The following is an 18,348-nucleotide window of genomic DNA, read 5'->3' as shown; positions in this document are numbered from 1 at the left end:
CAGACACAGCCATGAGCTAGAGGAGGCGATGAGACAGAGCCATCGTTAAATAACCATCTTGTAATTAGTGTGCAGAGCGCCGAGGAGCGCGCACATCCCACCCCCCCGCCCCGTTCCCAGCGCTACAGGGACTGTAGGAAAAGGGGGGATGGGGTGGGACTCGGGATCTTCAGGAGTCCAAGGGACAGCACAGGGGCACCAGCGTGGACAAGGACAAGGCTCCTGTCTTGCCCTCGCAAGCAAAGGTCCATGTGCCACACTCTGCCCAGCAGCCATGAGCCAAGGGGGGACAAATCCAGGCTCCGGCAGCAGAGCGGGGGTAGCTCCAGGAAGCGAGAGGCAGAGGAGGAGGCAGAGGGCTGTTTGTATCTTGGTTGCCCATACCCCATCCACATTCCTGCCTGCAAAGTCCCAGGAGCGGTTGGAGAAGGACTTACAGCGCTGGGCATCGCTTACTGAGGCTCCCAAAGTGGACGGCAGCAGCATGTGTCCCCCCTTTCTTCTGCTCCCTACCAGCCCCACCAGTGCCCTGGGGCAGAAAAAAAAGGGGGTGATTAACTGGGTCATTAGCAGCAGCATGAGATATGGACGGGACACTTGAACCCCAAAAGGCTTCAGATGGAAAGGGAAGTGCCTGCTCCTCACTCTTTCCTGTAATCCTTTCCACTTCCCGTACCATTGTTGTATCTGGCTCCCAAAAAACAGGCAGGTCTGTCCCCTCCTGCAGGCAACAGCCAGCCCTGACTCCCTGGGAGCCCCCAGCCCAGGCTGAGCCAATGCTCACTGGGATGACTGGGGAGGGGGTCTTAGGCCAACTTAAGGGGGGGTTTCAGCCCTCCTTTCCACGTGAGGTCAAAGAAGAGGGCTCCTGCTGCCCACCAGTGGCGTGCCACGAGCCACGGCACACTGCGAGCCACAGCATGCCTGCCAGGAGCTTGCAGCCACCCCGGCCCACAGGCCTGGGGAAGGTCGCACTGGAATCACCCCCACAGAGGGAAGAGGAGAGCACAGTGCGGGTCCAGGTTCAGTGAAAGGCTGGAGCTCCGAAGCACCTCAGCTTTTAGGGGGTCCACGCCGGTCCTCAGGCGCACATACAGGGTTCTCCCAGCCTGGGGCTCGTCTGCTGTCGGTGCCGGCGTACTTATGGCTGCCATAGCCTGGCAACACTGTGGCTGCGCTCGCCGCGCTGGGGCTCAGCCATCGCGGTGCACGCGCTGGTGCTGCAGCAGGTTGGAGGGGTGAGCGAAGCCCTTGTCACAGACACTGCACTTGTAGGGGGTTTCGCCCGTGTGCACCTTCTCGTGCACAGCCAGGTAGGCCAGGTCCTTGAAGAACTTGTGGCAGAAGCTGCACTTGTAGGGCCGCTCCTGGCTGTGCACACGGTGGTGCTGGAGGAGCAAGGACGGCCGGGCGAAGGCCTTCCCGCACACCTCGCACTTGTAAGGGCGTTCCCCCGTGTGTGCCCGCTCGTGGATCACCAGGTAGGACGACTGCTTGAAGGCCTTCCCGCAGGTTTTGCAGACAAAGGGGCGCTCACCGGTGTGCACCCGCTCGTGGGAGGAGAGGGCATTGGATTGCTTGAAGCCCTTGCCGCAGAGCGGGCAGACAAAGGGGCGGTCACCCGTGTGTACCCGCTCGTGCACCTTGAGGCTGTGCCCGTAGGTGAACTTCTTACCGCAGACCCCGCAGACGTGGGGTTTGTCGTCACAGTGCTGGCGCTGGTGGAGGAGGAGGGCGTTGGAGGTGGGGAAGTCCTTCCCACAGTCGGCGCACTTGAAGGGCTTCTCGGCACAGTGGGTGAGCGCGTGGCGCTGCAGCTCGTAGGGGGTCTTGAAGCTCTTGGCGCAGCGGGGACAGCGGAAGGGACGCTCACCGCTGTGGATGCGCCGGTGCTCTTGGAGGTTGGAGGAACGCTTGAAGCGCTTGCCACAGAGCTCGCAGCGGAATGGTCGTTCCTCCGTGTGGACCAGCCGGTGGCTTTTGAAGTCCGAGTGGCGCTTGAAGGAGGCCTGGCAGAGGTCGCAGCGAAAGGGACGCTCCTCGTTGTGTACCACCTCATGGCTGAAGAGCTCCCAGGCCCGCTTGAAGGCCTTATCACAGACAACACACTGGAAAGGCTTCTCATCCACAATCACCTCACGGATCTCCAGCTCTCCGATGCCGCTTGCTCCCCGCTTCGGGTGGGCCGGCAGCCCCACCGCTGCCTCCTCCAGCTCCCCCACTGCGCTCCCCAGCACCAGCTTAGCGGTGGAGTAGATGCCACGCTCGTCAATCAGCTGTACAAAGTCCGGCTTGGGACGGGCATCACCGGAAAGAGACAGCTCAGGGGAGCAGGACTGAGACCGTCTCTCCTCCTCCTCTTCCTCGCTGCTCCGTGGCACCTCCTCCAGCCCATTCTCCATCTCCCTCTGTCTGAAGTCACCTGTCCGGCCCCAGATCAACCGCAGCCTCTTTCCCCGGGAGGGTCCCGGCTCTTCGGCACTCTCTCCCCGTCCCGGGGATGTGGGGACCCAGCTTGTCTCAGGCTTCAGGCACAACCGGTGCTTCCGCCGGCATGGCCGCAGCTCCTCCAGTACCTGGTGGCACGGGGAAGCCTCCTCATCCTCATCTGTCTTCTGGCAGGGCCTGCCTGCACCCTGAGGGGCGAGAGAGCCTTGCCCGCGGCAGCACCGTCCTGAGCGGCACAGAGAAACTTGCCCCAGCCGCTCTGGGGAGCCTTCCCCTGGCTCTTCTCTTGGCTGTGCCCCGGCTATGTCCTCCTCCTGAGCCTCCTCCTGCTCCTCTTCACCTTCAGGCCCATCTCCTTTGGTAAGAGGGGAGAGCCTCTGGGAAAAGGGGGGCTCACAGGCTGGAGAACCTGGATGTGCCTCCATGGCAGCCCCTGGAAAAAACGAGAAAGGAGAGAGTGTGAGATGGACAACAGGGCAGGGGCAGGACCGTGAGAGAGAAGGCGTGAAGATGAAGACGTGGGTGGCAGCAGTGCAGAGGGAGGTCGGAGAAAAAGATACAGATATATAGGGAAGGGGAGAGAAAGAGAAGAAGCAGAGGGGAAACAGAGGTAGAGAGACAGATAGAGCAGTCCTAGTGCCAGAGAAATGCCCCAGATCAGCACTTAAAAGACTTTTTACCCAAGAGCCTATTACTAGCACCCAGTGCCAGCTGCTATTCATAACAGGGAGCCATTTGCTTCCTCACAGGGCCTGCTCAGTTACCTGGTCAGAGCAAGAACAGAGGAACTGGCCTCAACCATGCCCCCGGCCATCCAGGGCCATACTGGCTGACTGGCAGCTTCCAGGCAGGGGTTTGAAAAGCTCCTCAGAGGGTGCTTGGTCTCCCCAGGTGCCTATTTGACTCCTCATCTGCAACAAGGAGCTGCCAGCCCTGCCTCAGGCACAGGCGGTAGATGCATGGAGGGACTCAGCCCCCAGCTCCTGGGGATTCAACACCTCAGCTCAGCTCTGGAGCGTACCAGGGTAGTTTTCCAGATCACCTTCTCAGCAAACACTCCTCTCTTAGGCCAGTGTTTTTCCACGCCTCCAGAGCCTGTTCAGTGGTTGTGCAGCTCAACAAGAGACGCCGGGCTGATATCCACCTTGGAGATCCCCTGGGCTGGATTTGCTTTCCCCACTCAGGACACCACACATGGATCAGTTTAGCCAAGGGAGGGGAAGAAGGCTAAAGCATGATCTGTCTTCCAAAACCCCGCAAGGGCCTAATACACAGGCAAGGGCGACCAGTTAAAAGAAGTTGCTCTTCATCACAAACAACTAAATTCAGGTGGTTCAGGCTTGCCATCATGTCCAGAGACATGCCAGTGAGCGGCAGCGGGGTGGAGGGCACGTCAGGGGCAGCAGGTGCTTTAGGAGCCTCCAAGCACCACACTGGAGACAGAGAGCGCTCCCGCCTACCTGACGCCGACACGGCAAGGAAGCTGCTGCAAAGCCAGATGTAAAACTGCCCTAAAGGTGCCCAAGAAGGGACTCCTGTGGGCATGAGCAGGGAAACGGCTACCAGAGAATAAAAAGCAGAAAAGAAAGGTACAGGCTGGGAAGGCAGCATGCCAAAGCCTCCCAAGGACTGATAAGTGCTGGAGAGCCGCCGGCACAGTTGGATCCCCAATGACTGATAAACTCTGGGCACAAAGACATCTCTGAGTCTGCCCAAGGCCACCAGCCTGCACTGGCATCTGCGACAGGGGGTGTAATTCAGTATTATTCGGTGGCTGCTATGAACAGACGGGAGTTTGTGGGATTACAGACGGCCAGTGATGCATCGGGTCTTTCCAAGGGATTTTCCAACTCCCCTGCTGCACCTGGACATCGATGGAAGCCCGCTGGAGCTGTGGACGGAGCTTCAACCAGACAACTGCCAGGGAAGGCAAGGGGGTGAGCTATGAGTGAACAAGCTAAATGCTATTAATAACCACTTTGATCCCATTAAAGCCTAACAAGTAAAAGGTGCTCTGAGAAATGCTGCTCCTCACCCGCACCTCCCACTCCCAGCTGGGTCTCGAGGCACGGAGAAGGGAATTCACGGCCAAAGCAAGGGGGTTTCCAGGCACGATTTTGTCTCAGTGGCACAGAGCAAGTACCGTCGACCCAAAGGGTGGCAAGAGCACTAGGATGGGACACCCCAAAAAAGCAATGCTGAGGAATCCCACGTTGAAGAGGGAGGAGATGAAGGTGACAGTCAAATATACTATGAAAAGAGTGAAAGGGACAGCAAGTTGAATAAATGAGGGGGTTAGCAGTAGAAAAAGCCAATTAAAAAAACCAAACCAGCAAAATTCCTTATATAGCCAAACTGGGAGAAACACTTTTGTCCCCTGCTGCAGCAGGCACTCATGAGACGCTCCCGTTGTTGTTTAAACAGACCGGCCCCAAGTTTTTACAGCAAGAGTAACGCTGGAAGCAGAGAAGAGGGCTGAGAATTACCCTCTCCCAGGGCACACTCACCCTTCGGGGACGGATTAGACTATTCCTCACCCAGAGGCTGTGGAGCCCTTCCCTTTTGCTTGAGACATCAGGGTGACACTGGGCGGGGGGGATCAGAAAGGATCCCCAAGCAGAGGGGAGAACGAACCCGCTGCCTCTTGTACCCCTGCTCTCAAACCCAGGTGTTGAGTGGGAATTGTTTGTGTGGGAAGAAAGGGATGACAGAGCAGGCTGGGAGCACAACACAGAGAGACACAAGTCACGGAGGAGGAAACTTGCACGAGCAGGTGGTGAAAAGCCCTGTGTCCAGCCTTTCGTTGGAAACACGCTTCCCTGGCTCTGAAAAAGCTAGATATTAGGGCTGCCTTTGCTGCCATCCAGACACCCAGCACATCTCAGCTGACTCACCACCACGAATTCAGGCAGGATGATAAATTTGGTACTTTCTGGCACTATGTGATGGCTGCAGTGAAGTCCTTGAGGGGTTTGGGGGTTTTCCTACCTGCTGCAGCACTAGGTACAGCTACGTGGGAGCCCCTTGAGGCCCACCTGAGTGGGGGTATGTTAATCAGGAGGGGAGTGAAGCCAGGTGCTGGACTTACTGAGGGTCAGGAGGGATCCACCACCACCAGTTGGTTTAAACTGAGGGGTTTTGGAGGGGTCTGCTCTTGGGGAAGGGAGCACTATACAGGTAGAGCCCGCAGACCTTGTGAGGCAGAGGAACAGAAAGGGGCAAAGCAAGAAAAGCATGAGGGTGGCAAGGCGATGTATTTGGGGGTAAAAAAAACCCAGCAAGCGTCTGCTGGAGTGGAGATTCTACATGCCAAAGCAGAGAAGAATTGCGGGTTTCAGCCCAAGACAGGCAACAACAAGGGTCCCAAAAAAGCTTACGTGCTCCTAAAATGCAGCAGGAAAGGTATTCCCTGGGTGGGCAGCACCGCGGCCAAGCCAAACCCCAGTGAAAATGGATTTGGTGAAGATGGGGTGACGGCGAGTTGCCATTTCGGAGAGAGTCACGGGACCGATTGGGGCAACCAGTCCTACCCACGGAGTAAGAGCTGGGGGTATCGAGTGTAGCCGCAAAGGAATTGCTGCCCGCAGGCTCTAAATAAAAGCGAGAAAATATGTCAGGAAGGGAAAAAGAATAATTTCAGCGGAGGGCTGGGGCCGGTGTGGGAGTGAAGAGGCAGCGAGCAGCGATGGAAGAATTCGTGGCAGTGGAAAAGGCTCCAACCACAGCCGCGTAGGAGCTGCTGGGCCAAAAATATACAATTTTTTTCACCCCCCAGTAGCATCAGCAATGTCCCCAGCCTCCCCAGTCCCTGTGGGATGGCCAGGACCCACCCTCCCAGCCCAGTCCCTCACCCCTTTTCTACCCTCCAGATACTCCCAGCATGGCCCAGTATCAACAAGGATCCCCCCTGCATACCCTAATATTATCCTCCCAAGAACACCACAAGCCCTCACAGCATGTCCCAGTCTCCCCAGTATCACCCAGACACTCCCACCACATCCCCCTCCCAAAACCCATTACAACCAGAACCTCCCAGCACACCCCAGTTCCCCCAGTATCAACATAGGCCCTCCCATCTCACTGCACCCTCTGCAACATTAAAACCAGACCCCCCCCCAGTATGACCCAATCTCCCCAGTATCAACCAGACTCTCTCATCTCATTCCCAATCCCCACTACAACAGATGCCCCCAGTATGTCCCCAATCCCACCCCCAGTATAATCAGAGAGGTCATCTCACTGCCCTTCCCCTTTGCTGTTACAGCCAGATCCCGCACTATGCCCCAGTCCATCCAGTATCAACCAGACTCACTCATCTCATCCCTTCCCTCCCAGTATCAACTAGACCCTCTCATCTCACTGCTCTCCCCTTCCCCCATTCCAACCAGACCCTCCCAGCACATCCCAGTCCCCCACAGTATCAGACTCCCTCAACTCACTGCCTTCCCCCACTCCATTACAACCACACCCTCCCAGCACACCCCAGTCCCAACTCCACCAGTATCAAATAGATCTCTCATCTCACTGACCTTCCCTTCCCCCATTCCAACCAGACCACCCCAGTATGCCCAATCCCTCCCAGTATCAACCAGACCCTTCCATCTCATTGCCCTCCCCCATCCCCATTAGAATGAGATCCCTCCAGCACATCCCAGACTTCCCAGTATCAACCAGACTTTCATCTCAGCCCCCACTCCCATTAGAACCTGTCTCCCCAGCATGTCCCAGCCCTCCCCAGTATCAGCTGGACCCTCTCACCTCACTGTCCCACCAGTCATTACAACCAGTCCCCCAGCACATCCCAGTCCTCCCCAGTACCAAACGGACCCTCTCACCCCCCATTATTACAACCAGGCCCCCCAGCATGTCCCAGTCCTCCCCAGTACCAAACGGACCCTCTCACCTCACTGCCCTCCCCACACCATTATTACAACCAGGCCCCTGAGCATGTCCCAGTCCCCCCCAGTACCAAACGGACCCTCTCACCTCACTGCCCTCCCCACACCATTACAACCAGACCCCCCAGTCCCCGCCCGGTATCAACATGAGCCCTCCCCTCCCCCGTTACAACCAGCCGCCCCCAGCACGTCCCAGTCCCCCCCAGTGCCAACCAGACCCTCCCCGCTATCTCCCCACGCCACGCCCCCGCTACCACACGCCCCTCGCCCCCACTCAAGGCCCTCCGAAACCACCGTGGGCTCCCCCCCTGCCCCGACCCACTAAAGCAGCGGATGCCGCGGCTCCGCCCAGCCCTCCCCAGCCGGCGGGGGATGCCGCGACCGCTCCCCCCGTCCCCGCGCTGCCGCCCCGGCCTCACCCGGCCCCGCCGCCGCTCAGCCGCGGCCGGTGCCGCAGCCCAACGCCTCCCCCGGGACCGCTTCCGGCCGCGCTCCGCGATGCGCCGTGACGCCACCTCCGGGGGCGGGACGGTGGACCCACCCCCCCCTCGAGCAGCGCGCATGCGCGCGGGGCGAAGCCGAGCGGCGGAGGTGGTGCATGCGCAGGGAGGGGACGGCGAGGCGGGAGCCTGTCGGGTGTGTGCGCGTGCATGCGTGCAGTGCAGGGACACGCGTGTGCAAAGCAGGTACACGCGTGTGCAATGCAGGGACACGCGTGGAGCAGATGGCTGTTGCGGGGTCACGCGTGTGCGCGTGGGGTCACAAGTGTGCAATGCAGGTACACGCCTAGAGCAGACGGGTGTGTGCGGGGACGCGCTTGTGCGGGTGGGAACGTGTGTGCGGGTGGGGACATGCGTGTGCAATGCTGGGACACGCCTGGAGCAGATGGGTGTGTATGGGGAAAAGTGTGCATGTGGGGACACGCGTGTGCAGTGCAGGGACACGTGTGCAATGCAGGGACATGCGTGGAGCACATGGGGGTGTGTGGGGACACGCTTGTGCAGGTGGAAAGACGTGTGTGCCTGTGGGGACACGCTTGTGCAGATGGGTGTGTGTGGGGACATGCGGGTGTGTGTGGAAACACACGTGCAATGCAGGGACATGGCTGGAGCCGACGGCGTGGTGGGGACACGCATGTGCGTGTGGGGACATGTGTGTGCAATGCAGGGACACGTGTGTGTGCAATGCTGGGGGACACGTGTGCAATGCAGGGACGTGGCTGGAGCAGACGGGTGTACTCGGGGACACGCGTGTGGATGTGGGGGCATGCGTGTGCAATGCAGGGACACGTGTGTGTGCAATGCGGGGACATGACTGGAGCAGATGGGTGTTGCGGGGACACGCGTGTGCATGTGGGGACACGTGCAATGCAGGGACACGCGTGTAAAATACAGGGACATGCGTGTGCAATGCAGGGACACGCCTAGAGCAGATGGGTGTTGTGCGGTCACGTGTGCACGCGTGGGGACATGCGTGTGCAATGCAGGATCACAGCTGGAACAGATGGGTGTGTGTGGGGACACGCGTGTGCGATGCTGGGACATGCGTGTGCAATTCAGGGACATGGCTGGAGCAGACAGGTGTGTAGGGGGACATGTGTGTGCAATGCTGGGACATGGCTGGAGCAGATGAGTGTACACGGGGACATGCATGTGCATGTGGGGACACGTGTGTGCAATGCAGGGACGTGTGTGTGCAATGCAGGGACATGCGTGGAGCAGATGGGTGTTGCGGGGTCACGTGTGTGCGCGTGGGGACACACGTGTGCAATCCAGATACATGCCTGAATCAGATGGGTGTGTGTGGGGACACGCGTGTGCAATGCAGAGACATGTGTGCAATGCAGGGGCATGGCTGTAGCAGATGGGTTTACATAGGCACACACGTGTGCGTGTGGGGACATGCGTGTGCAATGCAGGGACATGCGTGTGTGTGCAATGCAGGGACATGGCTGGAGCAGGCAGGTGTGTAGGGGGACACGTGTGCATGTGGGGACACGTGTGCAATGCAGGGACGTGTGTGTGCAATGCTGGGATATGGCTGGAGCAGATGAGTGTACACGGGGACATGCATGTGCATGTGGGGACACGTGTGTGCAATGCAGGGACATGTGTGTGTGCAATGCAGGGACACGCATGGAGCAGATGGGTGTTGCGGGGTCACGTGTGTGCGCGTGGGGACACGTGTGCAATCCAGATACATGCCTGCATCAGATGGGTGTGTGTGGGGAAACGCGTGCATGTGGGGACACGCGTGTGCAATGCAGAAACATGTGTGCAATGCAGGGGCATGGCTGGAGCAGATGGGTTTACATAGGCACACACGTGTGCGTGTGGGGACATGCGTGTGTGTGCAATGCAGGGACATGGCTGGAGCAGATGGGGGTGCATGCAGGCACGCTTGTGCATGTGGGGATGTGAGTGCATGGCAGGGACACACCTGGAGCATGTGTGTGTATGGGGACACATGCACGACAGGGATGTGCCTGGAGTGCGTTTGTGTGCATGGGAACATGCATGTGCATGGGGAGACATGTGTGGGTAATAGAGCACATGTGTGCATGGAGGCATGTGTTCATGTGTTCATGTGGAACACATGTACATGGCACACACGTGAGCGATGCAGGGACATGCCTGTAGAGTGTGTCTGCATGTGGGGACACGTGTGTACATGGCAGGGACATGTGTGTGTGTATGGCAGGGATGAGCCTGGAGCACGTGCGTGCATGTGGGGACATGCCTGGAACACTTGTGTGTGCATATGGGAACACATGTTGACGTGTGGGGGCCCATGTGCATGGCAGGGATTTGCTGGGAGTACATGCGTGTATATGAAGACATGCGTGTACATGTAGGGCGTATGTGTACATGGCAGAGTTATGCCTGGAGTGTGTGTGTCTTTGCATGTGGGGACACACGTGTGCATGTGGGGACAAGTGTGTGCGTGGCAGGGAAATGCCTGGAGCATATGTTCATGTGTGCATGGGGGGACATGCACGTGCTATGCAGGGACACACCGAGAACATGTGTGCACATGTGGAGACATGTGTGCATAGCAGGGACACAGCTAGAGCACACGTGTGTGCATCCAGAGACACGTGTGGGCACGACAAGGACACACCTGGAGCATGTGTGTGTCTGCGTGTAGGGACATGTGCATGTTAGGGACACACCAGCAGCACATATGTGTATGGGGACATGTTGTGTGCATTGCGTGGATATTCCTGGAGCACCTGTAGGGACACGTGCAATGCAGGGACACACCTGGAGCACACATGTGCTTGTGAGGACACACCTGGAGCACGTGTGTGTACAGAGGTGTGTGCCTGGCAGAGACACACCTGGAGCACATGTACATGTGGGGACACATTCAGTGCACGGGCACTCGTGGAGCATGTGTGTGTGTGCATGTGGGGAGACGCATGTGCGTGGCAGGGACATGCCTGGAGCACACGTGTGCGGAGGGGTCCCCCATGGAGCAAGGTCAAGCCCCCCACTTTACAAGCCAGTTGAAGGTGTGCTCAGGGGCGCCCCGGGCCGCTCCGTTGCTGCTCCCCCCTCGGCGCAGGAGGAGTGGGATGTTTCCTGGTAGATGAAGGGGAGGCCACATGGAACGGGGTCAGATCCTGGGAATGAAACGGAGGGAGATATGAACTAGAATCACAGAATGGTTTGGGTTGGAAGGGACCTTTAAAGGTCATCTAGTCCCACCCCCCTGCAGTGAGCAGGGACATCTTCAGCTAGATCAGGTTGCTCAGAGCCCGGTCCAGCCTGGCCTTGAATGTTTCCAGGGATGGGGCATCTCCCACCTATCGGGGCAACCTGGGCCAGGGTTTCACCACCCTCAGCGTAAAAGGGAGGTGCATAACCCTGCTGCATCCATCCCCAGGACCCAAAGGGTTCATATTGTTGGGTCACCACCCTGCTAACCAAACTTGTCCTTTGGGATTCGCTGCGGGGAAGATCTGAGATGTTCCTACCACCCAACCCTACGTCCACCTCCCAAAGTGGCAATGCAGGAGGACTCAAGATAAACCAATAGCACAGCCAATCACCATCAACCCTTAGGCAAACATTTTCAAAGAGCTCAAATACTTGTCCTTGGTTTGAAAGGCCTGTGAGTGAGCCAAAGGACCCATGGATGATGCAGCTCTTTGACCTGAGTTGGCCAAGAGGCAAAGCTAGCAAGGAGATAGAAAGCCACTTGCAGCTGCACCAAGCAGGGAAATAAAAGAAACTCAGGAGCTAGTCGAGAAGCCACACTATATTTCAAACAATAAAATAGGAAAAAAAAAGCCAAAACCAGGTTGCAAATAACCACAGTCAGAGGAGGTGGAGGAAGGCTTTGGAGGTGCTCAGTGCAATCAACCCAGATGAGCGATGCCTCCACGTGTCCCCGGGTTGCTTGGACCATCTCGAGCTGCAACTCAATCTGCTGCCTGCTTGGGAGCCCAGGAAGGACTTGGCTTGGGGCAACTGGTGGGGGTTGAGGCACAATGACATGGTGACCTGGACCTCTTTGAGGCACGTCCCAACGGAGGTCCATCACGCTAACCAGCCTGGAGGGCTGCACCTATAAGCACCTTTTAGGCACCTAAAAGTTGCCAGATTCCCTTTATGTTTGGCGGGGAAGGGCAGGGAATCACATCCCCCAGGTTCCTGATGCTCCTCATAATCCCACCGGGGTGTGTTGCTGCTCTCCGTCATCTACGGGACCCACCAGGTGCCTCCAGAGAAGACCCAGAGTTTGATCCTGAAACAAACCACCTTTTGCCATCTATTTTTGATTAACCATTCAGTGCCTACCCAGAGTGTCTAACCAGTGCCTCCCGTCCAGGTGAGATCTTTAAAAACGCTGTACCAAAACAGATACTGATATTTTCGTTGCTTTATTCATTTCTAATTTTCCACCCAACTGGGGACAATGTCCTCCTGGGTCTGCAGCAGTGGGGGGATTGCAGAGGCTCCTGGAAAGCCTGATGTGTTTGATTTCTGTTCTACTTTAGCACAAATGGGTTTTCTTTAACGAGACTTCACTCCTCTATTGCTACTTTAATTAATTTTGAAGTGATAACTTTAATTAACTAATTTTAATTAATTGATTTTAATTAAATTTTAATTAAATTGGCTAAGTTTGGTTTCTTTCTAAACCTTAGTGCTGAAGAAATTATTATTCATTCCTCATCACTATGATTTAAAAGGCTAGTGTGCATTCATTCATTCTTAGCTTTTAAATATTGCTTAATTGCTATTAATTCTAACATGACAAATTTGATTTGGAATTGTTGTGTGTTAATATTTTTAAAGCCTAACAGTCTTCGTAATTACAGGTTTTTCCTTAAAGTTTAACTTAAATGCCCTGGCTGCAGTTTAAAATCCTTTTGTTTTGTTTCTGGTTTTTTTTCCTTTCTTCCCCCAGTAGCATGGGTGGGTTTTTCTTAATAAGAAAACTTACAAATATTTAAAACATAATATATTCAATTTTAGTTTTCTCAATATCTTAACTGACCAAACATTGCTTATAATGTTTTAATGCCTGTTAAATATGATAAAATATGTATTTCTAAAATATAGACTATGGCCTTTTTTAACTAACAACTCATCCACATCAAGGTGTTTACAAACATATTTATTATCTAATTTTTAATAATTATTCTAGGCTAGTATACTTACTTTTTGGAGGTAGGCAAAGCTACAGTTATTTATTAACTGTTGAGTATAAAACACCAGATAGATTTCTTTTAGGTCTGTTCTGAAAACTGTAGATACCTGCTCAGATTGCAAAGAAAAAACAGTTTTGGTAATACTTTAAGGTTTTCTCTGTAGCTTTTAGTTTTGCTTAACTTGTGTCTTAACTTGAAGCAAGGAAGGTGATGGGTTAATTTAATTTCCCACTTCCACTGTTAACCTCCTACCCAGGGGTGGGTTCATGTTCCTCTTTGAAGTGTTTAAACATTTCTTAATCCCATTTTCTCTCCTGTTTGCTTGGAAAACAAAGCAGGATCCAAAGGGAAATCACTGGTTTAGTTGGTTATCTTAAGAAAACAACTGTCCTATGCACTCAGAGCCAATATTTACCACTTCTCAAACACTCTGCACACACCCCATGGACTTATTTTTCAGGCTACTTTCATCAGCACATCGTGTTACATAAAATTTTCAGAATAGCTGTCCTTTTGCAAGAAAGTGGGATACTTGCTGCATGCAGAGGGGAACATTTAGAAAATACTTTTAATTTTGCAAATGACTGCATGGCTGCCTTATTTACAGGAAACATTTGTTGCTTCTAATTAATGGCATTAAATATCCCTGTCCTTGGATCTACAGCAGACCATATAGTGCCTCAATGGAGGAAGAACTCCTCCTCTTCCTCTCCCTGTAGTGCAATCATGAAGGTTTTTAGTGAAAAAGATCTGGCCCATCCCTTATTGCTGCCTTTCCTGGAAGGACGTTTTTTTCTGATAAGCCATTTAAATAATCAAATTTTTAATGGATTTGTTAAATTTACTGGGAAATTTACTGGCAAATGATCTTCAGCTCAGGGAAATCATTTAATAGTGTGTTTGGAGGAAGAGGGAGAGGGTTAGGTGGGAATTCAAAGGGGCATTGGGAGAAAAGTGGGGTTCTTGCAGTGCGGTTGGAGTTCAGGGCAGAGGACACGGGACATCAGCTTCTCACCCCACCGTGCTCCCAAAAGGACCTACACGGGTGTGCTCCCCCCATCCCAGCCCACCCACCCCTTCCTCGGGAAAGGGGTGCCTGCTGGACTTTGGATCTTGTTAATCATTGCTCCAGAATAGTGGCACAAGGGCAGAACACTTCTCCCTCCCCTTTTTATTATCCCTCCAGCTCCTGGCCCCTCCAAGGACCTGTCGTTCCTGGACCAGAATAAAGCTGGGGTTTGGGTACCAGGCAGGGAAGTTCTACCTCCCGTCCCCCTGGCTGGCCAGAGATCCTGCAATGACGGCACTTGACACCCCTCCAAGCTGTGAGGGCAGGTAAACGCATGGGACAGCAAGGGGAGGGAGATGAGAGGGTTGGTCCATCAGCAGGAATTTAACCCTAGAGCTCCTGAAGTGCTCTACGAGCCAGCAATCCGCCATCCACGCAACCTGCTGTTGAGGTAGGGTCCCCATGAGGAAGGACCAGAGAGTATCTCGGTGGGTTATCCCATAATATGCACCCCGTATCCCCACCATCCCCTGATGATGCTGGGGATATAGTATGGCTGGGCTCCTGTTTGGGACCTGCTATGGGGGGAAGAGGTTTCTTGGCTTGGAGTCAGCACCCTTGGCCTGTCTCTCTCCCTCCCCATCATAGTGGCGCAGAGCTGCGGCATCTCATCCCCATCCCCACCCAGGTGCAACGCCAGTCCGCTACGTGAAGTTCCCCCCCTGCCTCCAACTCTGAGCACAGCTTGAGTTTCACCCACGATGAGTTCCTGGTGCTGGACGATGACATCTTCAACGTCACCTACCCCAGGTCTGGTACGAGGGGTGGGCAGCGGGGCTGGCCAAAGGTGGAGAGGGGCAGGAGAGGGGTGAGCACTTTGGGAACATCTCCAGATGTTGTTCAGAGGGTGAATCTTCCCTTGTGGTGGGCAACAGGAATATTTGCGGGGAGAGGACGGGGCACGGTTTACCACAGTGGTTGTGCATTGGCAGGGCAGCACCATCTCTTGGCAGGGCACAGCCTCAGGGCTGAGGGTGCTGCCAACCACGGTGCTGTGGCACAGTGAGGTCTCCCCATCCCAACCCTCCGGGCAAGGTCCCCTGCCCCGCATCTCTGCTTTCCCTGGCAGGCACCGTGTGGATGACCGAGATTCTGAGACTCATTCGCAGCCACGGCTGCCCCAGCTGGAGCCGAACCATCCTCAGTTCTGACTGCATGCCTTGGTTCTTAACCCATCTGGGTCTGGAGTCAGCCCTCAGCTACCCTCTGCCTCACCTGCTGACTTGCCACCTCCCCAGGCACATCTTCCCCAAGTCCTCCCATTCTAGCGCCAAGATGAGGCGTACACCCAGGCAGAGCTTCAAGAAGGACGGGGGGGCTGGGAAGATCATTGCCCAAGATCTGGGGAACCTTGGAGTGAGGGGTGTTGCGTGAGGACCTTGGTGTTGGTGTAGGAGAGTGGTGAGTGTCCTCCATGCCCTCCAGATGGAAATATGCAGATCCTCCTCCTTCCTCTCTTGGATATTTTGGAGAGTCTCCAATGCCTCTAGGGCACCTGTGTGTTCATGGAGACCCCTGCCCAACTCTGTGTGATGAGGTCTAGCACAGAGTTGGCTCTTGTGTGGCAGACCCCTCCATTTTCAGATCTACCCCAGTGCCAGGGCCTGCAGCTCCCTTTCCCCTACTGGGAGCGTATCACTCCTGTACACACTCTGCCCCAGGTTATTTACACGCTACAGGATCCTCGATATGTTGTCTCCTCCTGCTACTTCTCCAAGATGTGCAACAGCTATGAGGCTCTCACGTCCTTCAAGCAGTTCCTGAGGGACTTTCTGAATGGAGAGAATGAGTGTGGTTTGGGGCTTACTCGGGGCACGGGGGAGGGTGGATGGTGTCTCCCATTGCCTCTGGCTCAAGTGTCTTTTGCTACTGTCCACTGATGATGGCTGTGAAGCCAAGGTTCCCACAGGAGAGAGGTGAATGGCTCAGGAGGAAAGCAAAGCCTTTCTAGAGAGACACACAGGCCCACAAAGCTCTCTCGAGCTTTGAAGCAGATGGGAAGTAGATTTCCCTGCCTTCTCCTGCAGAGTTCATATATCTTCAGGAAGTCTTGGCCAAGAAACCCTATAAAGCCCTGGCAGGATTTTATCCATATAGAGCCTTGCACACCTCTAGCCTCAACCTCTTCCCAACTGTGGAGGTGGCTGGAGAAGAACCCATTGCTCGGCTGCAATTGCAGTTGAGCCTCCCAGTCCCACCTGCTCCCTAGAATCATTGCTCTGCTGGGTGAAGTTGAAGGACACAGAGGATTTCTTCTTCATCACCTATGAATAGTGGAAGCAGGTGGACACCTAGGCAGACCCTCCTGTTCCGAACATGCTGGTGTGTCACAAGCCATTGGTGGTTACAGGGTCTGTCTGTCCCTCCAGGACCTGCACAGCAGGTACATGCTGGTTCCTGGGGGCAGGATTTGGATGATGATGCCGTCTCCTTGGTGGTGCAAAATGCCTCCTTCACAGCCATGTGGGAGAACCCAATGTGCAGCTCCATCCTGCTCCCCACAGCTATCATGGACCAGACAAAGGGCCAGTTCCTGAGGAAGGGTGAGCAAGAGGGGCCCCATCACAACATCTCAGGGAGGAGCCCCTGTCAGGTGTCCTCCCCCAGGGGACAGCCAGAGCGAGGGTGTCTTGGAGAGCTGCATCACGCTGCAATTGGGTCTGAAGAACAGGGTCCATAGAATCACAGAGTAGAATCATGCAATAGTTTGCATTGGAAGGGACTCTTAAAGGTCATCTCATCCAAGTGCCTTACAATCAGCAGGAACATCTTCAACTGGATCAGGTTGCTCAGAGCCCCATCCAACCTGACCTTGAATCTTTCCAGGGGTGGGGGTGGTCTTTCATTTTGGACAAACCCCTCAGGGTGGCAGCTGGACCCAAGAGCTGAGCCTCTCCCCTTGTGCCTACAGAGCAGAAAGGGGGGCAGTGTGTTGGGGTGGACTCTGAGCCCAAAAGCACTTCTAACTCAGGCATCTGCGGAGACTGGAAGAACCACTTTATAGTGGCACAGAGCATGACCTTCAACAGAATCTACTGGGACAGGATGCAGTGCCTGAACATGTCCTTCCCTTGGGACAAGCATTAGAATTTGTCCCTTTCTGAAGCCAGCTAAGCACTAGCCACTGACATCTTGGGTAACTGGCTGCTGTTGGACAGAGGGGGTTGTATCCAGGACTGCAAATGGTACTGAACCTCAGTGTGCAAGCAATTAATTTCATAGAATCATAGATTCATTTAGGTTGGAGAAGACCTTTGTCATGGTTTAGCCCCAGTCAGCAACTAAACACTGTACAGCTGCTCACTCGTTCCCCCCACCCCTGTGGGATGGGGGAGAGCATCGGAAGGGCCAAACTAAGAAAACTCACGGGTTGAGATAAGAACAGTTGAATAATTAAAATAAAACAAATATAATAATAAAAATAATAACAACATAAAGAAAAGGAAAAGAACGAGAGAGAGAGGTAAAACCTTGTGAGGAGGAAAAAAATCCCAAACAATAAGTGATGCAATGGCTCACCAGCCACCGACCAACACTGCCAGTCCCTGCACCGTGGTCACTGCTTCCCCCAGCCAACTCCTCCCAGTTAATCTACTGGGCATGATGTCATATAATACGGAATATCCCTTTGGTCAGTTTGGATCAGCTGTCATGGCTGTGCCCCCTCCCCTCATGGTTTCTTGTGCACCCAGCAGAGCATGGGAAGCTGAAAAAGTCCCTGACAAGGACAAGCCCTACCTAACAACTAAAACATCAGTGTGTTATCAATATTATTCTCCTACTAAGTCCAAAACACAGCACTGCACCAGCTACCATGAAGAAAATTAACTCTATCCTAGCTAAAACCATGACAGTATCCACCCCTTATTCGGTACCATTTATGTCATGCTCAGGTCCCATACTATCCAATCCCTTAGTCTATGGACCACCCTTGTAAAATGTCTGTAGAGGGCCCACAAATGTCCACAAAATGTCCACTGAGTTCATTTAGTCCATGACTTTGGGCTCTATCTGTTGTACGAGCCTTTCAAGGCCAGAGAGGTGCTGTGTGTGGTGTTGGATTGTTGCATGCTGAAGCCAGTCCTTGTTCCATCACCGCTGCACTGTTAGTCCTTGTTCTGTCACCACTGCGCTTTGCTTGGTTCAATGAAAGTTCATTTTTTTATTAATTTGGGAGATTCCCACCATGATACCGTTGATATGGCATCTAGCAACCATAGTAGTGAAGACATACACCATTATATAGCAATTAACAGCATATTATTCAGTTG

General features: G+C 54.4%; 2 protein-coding genes across 3 annotated transcripts; one reads left to right on the top strand and one right to left on the bottom strand.

Moving 5' to 3' along the window:
* Positions 1 to 40: 40 nt before the first annotated feature.
* On the bottom strand, positions 41 to 7,872 carry LOC142048924 (uncharacterized). 2 transcript variants are annotated; one of them, XM_075076270.1, is made up of 3 exons: positions 7,766 to 7,872; positions 5,826 to 6,038; positions 41 to 2,881 (listed from the first exon to the last, which is right to left on the bottom strand). In XM_075076270.1, the coding sequence occupies exon 3, from the start codon at positions 2,871 to 2,873 to the stop codon at positions 1,194 to 1,196; it is 1,680 nt and encodes a 559-aa protein (XP_074932371.1). In that variant the 5' UTR covers positions 2,874 to 2,881; positions 5,826 to 6,038; positions 7,766 to 7,872; the 3' UTR covers positions 41 to 1,193. The 2 variants fall into 2 exon arrangements, with proteins under 2 accessions (XP_074932371.1, XP_074932372.1); XM_075076271.1 differs by lacking the exon at positions 5,826 to 6,038 and having other exon boundaries at positions 7,766 to 7,869.
* A 6,501-nt stretch (positions 7,873 to 14,373) lies between these two features.
* Positions 14,374 to 18,246, top strand: LOC142048911 (sulfotransferase 2B1-like). The gene is given in 7 exon segments (XM_075076240.1): positions 14,374 to 14,468; positions 14,732 to 14,832; positions 15,147 to 15,350; positions 15,737 to 15,901; positions 16,287 to 16,360; positions 16,461 to 16,620; positions 17,049 to 18,246. Coding segments are annotated over 7 exon segments (915 nt in total). The 3' UTR covers positions 17,165 to 18,246.
* Positions 18,247 to 18,348: the final 102 nt, after the last annotated feature.

This window comes from Phalacrocorax aristotelis, chromosome 29 (genome assembly GCF_949628215.1).
Source record: "Phalacrocorax aristotelis chromosome 29, bGulAri2.1, whole genome shotgun sequence".
Taxonomy (NCBI): Eukaryota; Metazoa; Chordata; class Aves; order Suliformes; family Phalacrocoracidae; genus Phalacrocorax; species Phalacrocorax aristotelis.
The sequence above is the reverse complement of the archived record's forward strand: the minus strand, read 5'-3'. Positions and strand labels throughout refer to the sequence as shown.